At 41.5% G+C, this 12,078-nt stretch overlaps 1 protein-coding gene across 1 annotated transcript; it reads right to left on the reverse strand.

Annotated features, from left to right (window-relative positions):
* Window positions 1–626: 626 nt before the first annotated feature.
* On the reverse strand, window positions 627–11,158 carry LOC104950295 (chromosome unknown C4orf54 homolog). Its single transcript, XM_010776795.1, has 2 exons — window positions 6,923–11,158; window positions 627–3,821 (listed from the first exon to the last, which is right to left on the reverse strand). Exon 1 carries the CDS (start codon window positions 11,107–11,109, stop codon window positions 6,943–6,945), a length of 4,167 nt encoding a protein of 1,388 aa, XP_010775097.1. The 5' UTR covers window positions 11,110–11,158; the 3' UTR covers window positions 627–3,821; window positions 6,923–6,942.
* Between the last annotated feature and the right edge of the window lie 920 nt (window positions 11,159–12,078).

The raw sequence follows: 12,078 nt of genomic DNA on the forward strand, positions 1-12,078 counted from the left end.
CAGGCATCTCATTGAAATACACGCCCTTTTTCTTTGAACATTCATAAATACACTTATCTCAGACCATCTCACCTTCCGTTAACGCTCTTTCTTTTTACAAAATCAAGCTTCGATACACTCGGTTCATAATATGTAACTGCAACGTCAGAAGGTTTTTCTTTTAAGGGACATCTGGAAGAATGATTTTAAACAAATTATATTATCTATGTTACAGTGCAACAATGTTTATTTTTACAATTAACAATTCCATATAGTACTCGTGCTATCACCAGTGTTTACAGCCATTCATGGCTGTAAGTATTGATGACCAAAGAGTGAGAATCCAAGTGCATTAAGTACATTATTATTCACAGACAAAGGTCTTAAAAGGAACTAATAGAATACATGTGGATTTTATGTTCATGACAACATATGATTAACTGGCTTACTGTAACTTACAAATTATAATAATTGTTTTTATGATAGTCTTCACAGGGTTTAAAAAGGATATGTGCTTTCAATAAATCACCTGAAATAAGAGAAAATGTGTTTTATCTTCCACATTTGGACAGCTTGCTCATCAAACACATACATTTAAAGGAGGTAGTATATCATATCTCTCAATTTAGATTTCTTCATAATTCCACTTTTTTCTTTTGCTTGGAAACTTGGCAACATTTCTGGTTGGACTTTTCTTAAAGAAAATTCTGCAAAACAGATTCATAATATCAAATTAAACGACTGTTTTATCTGCACTGCTCTCAACTGCCTCAGGCGCACATTCATTTAAAAGTATAATCAAATATACTTTCATTAAGAAGAAAATGTTTTATGATTTAAATGTACATTTTAAGTTACATTTCACCTCAAAATGCTTTATATGTTTTGACATCAACTTGCTCTAAAAAGCAAACCATGTCCAATCTACTGCACAGTCAACACATCTTTCAAATCACTGCATGAATTTATATAATAAAATCCACTCATAGGGCAATTTATATAAAGTCTGTTGTCACAGACGCATTAAAAACATGTATTTTACAGAATTAAGGTACATAGACTGACCAGCAGCTCCAAATACCTTTAATGTGTGTTTAGATTCGAAACATGCTAAAAAAATTACCAATCTACAAGGGATGCTGGTATAACTGGGTCTAGCAGAATGTCCTACTGCTTATTCAAAAGGAAACAAAAAGAACCCCAGAATCACTTTAAAGAAAGCATGAGTATGTTTGTCATCAGTTGATATGTCATTTAAATGAAAATACAAATTTCAACTAGAGGTCAAGGGTGTTAAAACAGAGAAACGGACATTGCTGTGTTTAAAGTGTAAAGACACACCCAACACATGTACAGTCTGTACGCTGCCGTCTACAGTGAAGTAACATGACTCCTTCTTGTACGCTCACAGAATACTGAAATGCCATACATAACTTACAGCCATGAACACGGACACATTCAGATGCACACGCACAAACTCCCGTCTCGTTACACAGAAAAGTGTAAAATGAACCAACACCAATAGAGGAAGTTATCCCCTATATGTTTCAGCTGGCTTTAGACCCAACGCTACTAAGGAAGTACTGTCCTAAGTAAACTGTTACAGTCTCAGCTCAGCTATATTCGAGCAACACACTTAATGTGTTTTTATAAAAAGATTCTCCAACATATTATTTAAAATATCAACAATCACTTCTTCATACAGCATATAAGTTGTGCAAGTATAAGCAGTATTTCGTGAGTTGTGACACAGAGGTTTCACATACTTCAAGTAGAACAGCAGCCACAAACTTTTATAAAAAAACATGGAAATGTTCAAGTGAATGTGGAAAATTAGTGTTGGAGAGTAGGATATTATACATAGCTACAGTATGTCAGATATGTTTTACCATTTAAGAGGGGCATCATTTAAATATATTATTTTGACTGAACTTTTGGTGATAATTACTTCTTAATCTGCATTTAAAATTCACTGCAAACCAATGGTCCCTTTCCTTAGAAAATGGTGTTCAATATTATAGGTTGTATCTACGTAAGTAAATATCAAATTATCAAATTAAAGCAAGACTATGTCACTTTTGATAAGTAGCGGCCACTGTGGCCACAAGAAGCAATGACAGGAACATGGCACATTGATTAAATATGTCTTCTGTTGATTGTTTTACAGACATCCAACCATTCATCAATCTAACCAACCATTTTCTACTGATTATCTTTTTTTTTGCCACCCTCCAAAGAAAACCCATTTCGGCCGTTTGAATACTCTATATTGTTCTTTTGGTATTGACACACCCTTAATGACCATAAGATTAGAAACGAAGAGAGGAGTAAAGACTTATAAGGACTTCAAGTCAGAGTAAACAGTCTATCTGTTTCCTGCTGAGATTCATTGCCTCGGATTAAGAGGTGCTAATCCTCCTCCCAGAGGCTTCATACTCGACTGCTAACTATTCCAATGAGAGCTGAATGTTGCAAACTTAAGATGCCATCAGAACCATGAGTATCACAAACGGGATAGATGGCAAACGCAGCCCTGACGGAGGCCGACCCCCATTGGAAACACGTTCTGATAAAGCCGGCAGAACCACCACATCAACAAAAAGCAGAGATCCAATCCTGAGGCCACATCTTGACCGTGTCTAGAATTCCTGTCAATGAATAAATGCCAACGCCATGTGACCAGTGACCTTCGTTAGCAAAGTCTTTCCCCGTTACTTATAACTCTGCCTCTTCAATGGATGATCTTTCGGTCAAGCTCAGGAGTTCTGAAAAGTGGTACTTCAACGGTCCAACAATATTGTTAGCCTTGGTTAGCAGTTGTAATCCATCGCTGAAAACAGCCTGGCCTAAACCCTGCTTCGCCCTCCAGAGATATCTGACAGTTTGGCAGAACCTCTATGAGGATAATATAAAATTGTTCTCCGTGGCCAACTCAGAATCCTCCCACAACGAAGCTCACAGAAGCCCCAGTCTTTTGAGCCCCCTGAAATCTGCCTTCACTATTCAGGGAGCCTTTGGCCATACAATCCCAAAACCTGTGCAGTCACTTTTGCAAAGGAGGTTTTCAACATGGTCCATGTTAACTCAATGTACGAAGCTTTTCCTGGGATGCAGAACAAATCTCTGGGAAGTACGAGTTGTAATGATACCCCCTTAATAATGGCTTTTTGTAATCAAGTTATTCATTGTGTTGGAGTAACCAATTGGGCAAAGAGCCTTGCTTTTTTTGGTAAAACAAAGAAAGTTTTATCTGTGACATCCTATTATGATATGTAACACAGCTCAAGTTATTAGCTAACATGGCCAATAGAGATGGTATGAGCCTATCCTGACTATAGTGCGTTCAGTAACATTGTATTTATTTCTCATGATTCCAACTTTTCATATTTAAGTGAAGGATATGTTCCGCCTTTAAAAAGTTACATAGTCTCGCTTTAAAGACATGGTAAAATTAAATTCATTATAACAAAATAGTGGCTTGGCCGAAAATAAAACAGATCTTTAGAAGAGGCCTGCCTTGTTTCCTTTTGAATAGACATGTTGCAGGGCCCAAACAGCATTTCAAAAGTTCTAGACAGCAGCTGAATGGAAAGTATTACAAAGCACATACATATAGCAACATGGCAGAGCATCAGCCAAGAGTACATGGCGTATTGCATTTACCCCTAAAAAGTGCTGCGATGCATACAGTTTCCAGAAATGTCTGCTTCAATGATAAACAACACAACATAGAGGGGATAGAAATGTTTGTGGCTGAAAGTTGTCCTGGGGAGTAGATCGCAGGTGGCTGGGGTGAAAACTGCCCTCACGATGAATGAAGGCAGATCGTTCGGTGTAGATGTCTAGAAGTGACATAAAAGAAGACATAAAAGGGTGTTAAAGTCAGAAGAATGCAATTAAAAGGTGGATTTACAGAGGAGGAAACATGAGTTAGTTTTGGTCCAGTTAATGATAAAAGTCCTTCAAAGCAATTGTACTTTTTCCGACTGTACTTCCTGGTTCTGAACCAGGTGACCAGATTCAGCCGATTCAATGCTGGGGGTACGCTACTCGATTTGTTTACGTAGGAGTGCTGGAGGTCAGAAGTGCTCTCCACCTCCTTCTCCCCCTTTAGGAAAAAGCAGAGGGGGAGGCGGCTATAAAAAGTTGACCCCATCTCAGCCCGGCAGACTCTCTTCCAAGCTGGAGCTGCAGCAGCATCTGATCTCTCCGAGCAGCTGTCCTCTCCCTGCATCAGCACAACACATACTTTACATTGCCTGACCTTTTCCTCCTGCATCACTATCCCAGCCATGCCCCTGCGTCCCACCGACGTAAACGCCCCCACTATCACCACCATTTACACAAGCATGCACGCACGCACCCATTGGCGTACGCGCGCACACACACACACACACACACACACACACACACACACACACACACACACACACACACACACACACACACACACACACTCACACACCCTGGTTTCACACCACTACTGAACCCCACACTAAGCCCCTGCCTGCCACGCACCCAGCTGACATGTATCTCTCATGCTCAGGCAGTTGTATTATTGCGCTGACACATTAGCTGAGAATGGACTGTGACTAATTGTAAATGTGAGGATATATGAGTGTGTATATGAACGAATTTTAACTTTATTTTGTTTGAAGAATACGAGAGAGAGAAATACTACTGTCTGTCTTTTTGTATTTCTTCCCACATGTCTGCATTTCTTTCTTTCTGTATTTTTGGCCTGCCTGTTTGTCCATTTAGAAAAAAAAACACTAATGCCTTCGAGTTCAGATAGATGGATCCCACATGTCTACTAGATAATTACAAATTACCAGCAGGGAGAATATGGCACATTATTCTCTATTATTAAACCTGATATGTCCCTTGTTTAAATAATTCAGAATTAAATTAAGTTCAAGGCTTTATTGTCATTTGCACATTAGCTACAGTGTAGCTATGTAAAAAAAAGGCTCTTCCAACAGTGCAACATATATATAGGACATAGAACAAATAAAACAGATATAGTGCAAGACAAGTAAATACAAATAAAGCTGTTTACTAACACAGTCTGTAGACTTATAGCCAGAATCAATCACACAACAGTATTGAACATAATTAATGTATTCATTAATGGTGATAAAACTACAGCTGTAAATATTTCCTTATTATTAACTAATACAGTTTTTCATATTGTTGTTTTGATTACTAGCACTATGCATGCAGTCACTAGCTTGAACCTTGAACCTTACTGGGAAACTTTAAAGAATATGATTAGGTAAACCTTTGCTTTTTCTGCTGCCTTTTGAGTTCTACCAGGATCTGGAACTAATAAACAAAACACATTGGGGGAGTACTAATTGCGGTGGTTAAATTGTGCGTAAATATATTCAAAATATGATTTTAGCATGTATCTTATCTCTGCTTGTGACAGTTAAAGACATTGAATAGCACAATTGTTCTTTCCAAATGTCACTTAACTTCTCTTGTGAACTATATATTAAAATGTGCATTATATGGTATAAGAGCAGTAGATATTTAAAACAAGAGATAAAACCCCATTAGACTGAAAAAAGTTTGGTGAATAGGCAAATGTGTTAGCATGCAGTCGGTAAGCATTGCACGTTAGCCAACTAGCATTGAGCCCAAGTCACAGCAGAGGCTGACAAAGTGCAGCTAAATGTCAAGCTGGAGCTGATGGATGTTGACACTGAAAAAGTACCGCTGAGCATGGCACGCCTAACTCAAGTAGCAAAGTGACCACGGTTACTGCGGTTTTTAGATTTCTAACACATACTGTAGTGCTTCTAATTAAGTGCAAACATTTTCCTGATTTGGAGTAGACACAAGTTTGAAACTGAAATGAAACATTGCTTTCAAGAGCAATTTCATAGTTATTCAAGATAATCAACATACTAAGCAATGATTTAAATTAAATCCCTGAATCAGAACAATTCTCAAAAAAATGTATCATCAGCAAAGTTTGTTCATTAACTTGAATAAAACTGATTTTTTAAGCTACATACTTTACAACTGTGGACCGTTAATGAGTCATCCATAGAAAAGCAAGGATGTTCCAACTCATTAAGCCAGGGGAAAGTTTTCATGAGATGTCACAAACACGGAACAAACACGTTATTGAGCTGCAATGCTATCCAAGTAATTAACTGATTCCTAACGCTGATTAAGAATAACTAAGGTGTCACTGACGGTAATACTTTCTTGTGACACTTAGAATAAAGCATGTAAACAAACTCGTCTCACACTATCAAAATAGCCCGACGATGTGTAATGCAGAGAAAAAGGAACTCAACCGACTCGCGCCGGGCCAAGGCTGAAAATCCCAGCATGCTCAGTGGAGTCAGGTTACCTGTCATGAAGCTACTGCATGTCTATTAACACTGACATGCCACTGCTGAAGCAGTCGAGCTGTACGGCCGATCAAGCATCATTTACAACATATAAAACTATAAAAACTCATGTTATACATCGGGATCTTTACGCAGGTTCACGCAACTGTGTGAGACCTGTGTGATTGGTGCAAAATGAGAGCAAATGGTTCAGCATCAAAATATCAATGTCTATCAATTTCACTGCCAATTAAGGGCATGGATTATTTATCAACAGGTGTAGAAACTGGACCAAATACAAATGTATGCTTATTTCTAGCTCCTTGTTCAAGCTCATAAGCAAAGTTCTGCTAAAAAATGCCAATTTTGGATGAATTAAAAGCAGAACCTTGTTTGATCTTTGTTATTGTGATAATTTTTCAATCAGAGACATTTTTAAATGGGACTACCTTTCTTTATCACACAGCAGTGATTAGTGCAGTCAATTTAATCTTTAGGTTTTAATGGATTCAGTTGATAGTAAGCTAGTGTGCATCACTACAGAAAATATGAGAAGAAATATAAAGGGAAATGTGAGTGTGTGCTCACTTGCTTACATGTATGATGCGATGTTTGGTCACCGATGCTCCACTACAAAGCTCATTGTTGTTCCATCAAAGGAGGGTGGTGCGATGATTCTTGGACCTTGTTGCGAAGTGATGCTGATAACTGGCTTCCTGTCGGAGCTAGCTGCGCTTCCTCTGGTGGTCACATATCCCAAACTTACAGGAAGCTGCAGTGGCACCTGTGATGCTCCCCCTGTTGCGCTGTAATACGCACTCTCTGCGCCTGATGGATTCATTTCTGGCATAGGTCTTTTTGCAAATATTACCTTTTCTGCACCTGCATACTCAGGGTGACATGGCGACTGTGGCAACACGGCCTGGGCTGTCAGAGTGGGCGAGGGGATGAAGCCTGGGTAGACCATGTAGGTGGGGGCGAATGCTCCTGGGTTCAGGGCCAGGGGGGACAGCGAGAGAGGCACCGGGCTGACAGGTGCCACAGGGGAATGGGACATGGGTACATCCACATATTGGCCTGTCTCAGGGTCGAATAGTCTCTTTGTGGTGGCCTGTATAGGAGTATCCACCAGGTAATAATGTCCAGTTGTGGGATCCAAAAGCATCTTGCGCTGGGTTTGGGGGAACGCCTCTCCTGTAGGGGACACAGTCGGGACAGATGGAGAAAAACACAACACCTGCTGCTGTGCTTGAGGCCCTGTTGTGGCTGCGTGGTGGTAGATGCTTGAAGTCGGGTACTCCATAATTAACGGAGATCTTTTCTGCTCGGCTGTCTTCCTGTCCTCTGTTTTGATTTGGCTTGAAACATGCTCTTGATTCAGCAATTTGATTTGATTCATATACCCCAGCCCCGGGATGGTTAAATAGTTCTCAGAGTCGGAGCAGGCCGGTGCGACAGTGGGATTAGTGGGAATGATTTTGACCTTTCCCTGCTCCACCTGGCCGCGTTTGGGAGGCTCTATTTTCACAGAGAATGGAGCCACTGGTGTCTTCGGGCTTTTCATTGTTGAGGATGTTTGCAGCGCAGAGCTCTGAGGAATAGGTTTTCTGACTGAACTTATGCTGAACTGTGCCTTATTGCCCAAATGAAGGACACGTTTGTTGCTAAATGTTTTATTTAGCTGTGGTTGTGTTTTAAACGTTTCATCGTCATATGGAACATGTATGATGTTCAGAGCTCCTTTATCTTCCTGAGACTGAGGAGTCATGTCAGTGATTGTCTCCAGCTCCTCGGCTCCATGCTCCTCCCTGGCAATAAGTGACATCACATGGCTGTCTCTGATTGTTTGTGGAGCTTGAGTTTTACGCTTCCACTCATTTCTGTCAAAAACATAAAGCTGCTCCATTGTTTTGACTGCAGCTTTAAGCTTCTCTAGTGCGGCCTGCTTTGGTATTTTAGGCTCATTTCTCCTTTCAGCCGTCTCACATGCTAACTTCTCCTGCCTCTGTTTTGTCAGTTTGGTTTCAATTTTTTGCTGATTGTCTATCTGGTCAGGGTGCTTTGATACAACAAGTGGCGCCCTACTGGCGGTGCAATGTGATGGTGTATTCTCCTCTGCTTGTGTCTGTGACACCTCAGCTGCTGGTTGTTTGACATTTGTTTTTACTGATTGACATTTAATCACAATAGGAGCTGGTAATACATGCTTAACTGGCTCCTTTGTGGCCTCAAGTCTATCAGCTGCTGCTGTTGAACATTTACTCTCAATATGATCTAATGAAACAAAGCGATAGGAACTTTTTACCAATTTACGGACATCTCTGACCTGATATATGGGGGTCTGAAACTTACATTTGGTATCTCTTATGTCTCTAACGGTAAAGTTGGGGATTTTGTCTGTAGCAGACACAACGTGACATTTGGCCTCATCTGCTGCCCTAAATGTGTTCATGGTGTTGAAACTTATTTTTGGGGTTAACATGTTGGCAATGTTCAGTGTACATCCTTTATTTTCTTTCACACTCCTCAGGCATATTTTTATCTCAGGGGTTTTTCCTCCCTTTATATTGTCTTCTTTGCCGTATCCACTATTGCCTGTGATAAACTCTTTTTCACATTTAAGTTGGCCAGCCAATGGGTCTATGACAGGTGGACGGCTTGACGAATCCTCTGTACAATCATTCTCTTTTGAAAGGAGCTGGCAGTTTGGAACAAAAAGGAGTTTTGTGAGCATGCTGCTGTTGTCTTGTCCTTTTTGTGTGTCTGTAGTAGGTGTGGGTTCAGCCTCATTCACAGGTTCTGTCTCATCTCTTAGTAGATTAAATGCACTACTCTCACTGTGGCCGAGCAATGCGTTTACAGGCCCCTGATGTCTCTTTTCTGAATCATCTGGGGGTTTGTTGCATTTCTCTAAAGGCTCACAGGAACAAGGTCTGCTGCCATCCAGGCTCTGATCATCAGCAGAAGTAACAGTGCAGTCTGAGCCTGAGTCAGATACCTGTCTTTGAAAGCATCTCCCATGACTTCTGTCTTTCATCCTGTCCTGGTCTTTGATTTGAAAACTTGGGGAGAGGGCTGGGTGTTTATCACGAAGTTCACCCCTCTCCATTTTGCACTCCTGCTCAGACTGCATCTTTTTAGAAAGCACATTGGTCAATAGACTTGATGCAAAAACTGCTCTTTTGTGTGTATCATTCGTGCTCTCTGTCTGATGATATTGTATTTCACACCCTGACCTGGCCAGGACAGTACCAGTAACCTCATTGGATCGTGCTTTTTTTGAACATTTTGGCCGTCTGTTGTTTTCGGGTGCGTTCACATTGCAGCGGAAATTCAGCATGACTCCACGCTGCTTTCGTTGAACAGGATCGTTTAGCTGGATATTTTTACTAGAAGAGGATGATTGCTCCGAAGCCGTTCTCTTGTTCGGCGCGTACACATTGGTTTGTTGAGCTTTCATGCCGGTAAAAGACTTACAATGCCTCTTACTGTCCACAGTCTTATTCATTTCCAAAGTTGAGCTGGAAGTCTTGTGCGCAATTACGCTTCGCCCTCGTCCCCGTGAAACATTTCCATAATTCCAGTCCACATAAGCTGACCACTTATTTAGCCCATATTCCGACATAGAAGACTCACTCGAGGTGCTAAGATTAATGGCGTCAAAGTACGGACATGCCAAGCTCCGGAAAGACTTGGCGGTTAGATTACGCACCTCTTTGTCAGCGTCGTCCAGCTCGCTGATGGAACTGGACGCTCCGCTGGAGTACTCATTAATATCTTTCCGTCCCAGTTTGGAAGCAAGGTGCTGACGGCCCGGAGCGGGGATGAAGGGCCCCACTCTGCCGCCAGAACTCACCAACGAGAGGTGGCTCCCGTCTCTGAAGTGTTTCGTGTTGTCAAAGACAGGTTCGTTCACAGCCCTGGAGGAAGTTTTAATTGATAAATGAATTTTCCCCATATTAGCGTCTCCACTGTGGTTTTTGAACACGCTTTCATCTGAGCTGGCACATTTGTCCGAGTCACAAAGATCACTATCATCCTGCTCGCTGCTGACAACTGCTCCTGACTGCACTTTCGGTTGGTTCCTGCCCCCCAGAATCAAAATCCCCTCCTGTGAATCATCACTTTCAAAAGACGCGTAATCCACAAAAGAATAGACAAGGTTATCGTCTTCAAAATCCCAACAGGTCCCTCGCCCCAGGTCGTAATCTACATCGTGGTCGAGCTCGGTGAGCTGGATTTCGTGCGTCGTGATATAGTGGGACTCGTCCTCCACTGCGTCGGAGCCGCACTGGTCGGAGAGACCCGCGCTCGTGCCATCATCAGACTCCGTCTTGCTGTTCAGATACATGTCGGTGTACTGGAGCTCATCGCTCTCACTGCGCACAGGTTCACTGCACTCACTGGGGTCGGCCTGGCGCTGATCCTCACTCTCCTGATCGGTGGTGGGAAGTTTGATTTCCATAGGCGGCACACCAAAAACAGGCTCGGGGACGGGGGGGTCCTCTAACTTCTCTCCAACTAAGTCATCTGAAATGATTTCACCCTCATCGTCGTGCTCCCCTTGCTTTGAATGCTCACATTTGATAACTGACAGCTGGTTTCCCTCGCCAGTGAAAGTCACTTTCACTGTTTTCGCCCCGTCCGGTTTCATGTCCAGGTCCACATAGTTAGACACCTCGCTGATTTGCTCCGTGGTGTCCTTATGCTTGTCCTCTGGGAGCAGCTTCCTGTGAAGTAAGGTGTCATCTCGGTAAGTGAGAGTTTCCTCCGCTGCTTCCATTTAGTCCGGTCTTACCGTCAGGTGGTCCTCGTTTACGATGTTACCGCGACACAGGACGGAAAACTCTGTAGGCTGCAGGGGCGAGGGGGACGGAGAGCGAGGAGGGTGAGTGGGGGAGAGAGGGGGAGAGAGAGCGAGAGAGAGAGAGAGAGAGTCCCGATGAAAATCCAACGATGATTTATCTCAGTTGTGAAGCTGTAAACCGTTTTCAAAAGTTTATAATCAATATTTTTTATAAATATCTATTGTACATGAAAAGCGAGGTCTTATGCAACTATCCTCCAAAAAGTGCTAAGATTCAGCACCATTACTAGAAGAACAGTTCCCCATATCAATTCCTCAAAACGGCTTAAACACATTTGAGAGACATTGTTGCATTTCTTAATAATAATAGGAAATGAAAATCCCCAAATGAGTTAATTCTTTGTAACACAACACTTTATTTAACATTTATAAGAAATTAAATCTGGTTTATAACCATATAAACAGTTTAAACTCGTATTGGTGAGTTTGACACACTGTTGTCATTTTGACATTTAACAATTAGCAATAATTCATGTATATCTGTTTTAGTTGCATTAATGCACTTACTGATGAAGGTATTAGTTTAGTTTTTCAATTGAGTTAGTCTACTATTTAGTATTGCAAAGGGTATTTGTGTGTTTCATAATACATAATAAAATAAGCTTAACATGACTGAATCTACTAATAATACAGTCAGTTAAATGGGCACAGGCACTTCATGGTGTGGATTATGACGCTTTAACAATACCTTCTATAAACTATTATACCACATGAAGTCATCTTGAATGCAACATCAAATGGTAAATATACCTAACTGCGGTATAAGTCACAAGGTGTTTAGTTGAGCCCAAACTGAAGGCTGGGTTTGAAAATGGTTGTGGTCCAAGTGACGGAACCAGAAATAGGGTATTGGGGAGTGGGGTACAGGCCATTGCCCCCCCCCCC

Source organism: Notothenia coriiceps, unplaced genomic scaffold (genome assembly GCF_000735185.1).
Source record: "Notothenia coriiceps isolate Sejong01 unplaced genomic scaffold, NC01 NC01_scaffold00017382, whole genome shotgun sequence".
Taxonomy (NCBI): Eukaryota; Metazoa; Chordata; class Actinopteri; order Perciformes; family Nototheniidae; genus Notothenia; species Notothenia coriiceps.

Coding starts and splice junctions, on each gene's coding strand:
- LOC104950295 (XM_010776795.1), bottom strand. CDS start 11,109: ATGGAAGCAGCGGAGGAAACTCTCACTTACCGAGATGACACCTTACTT.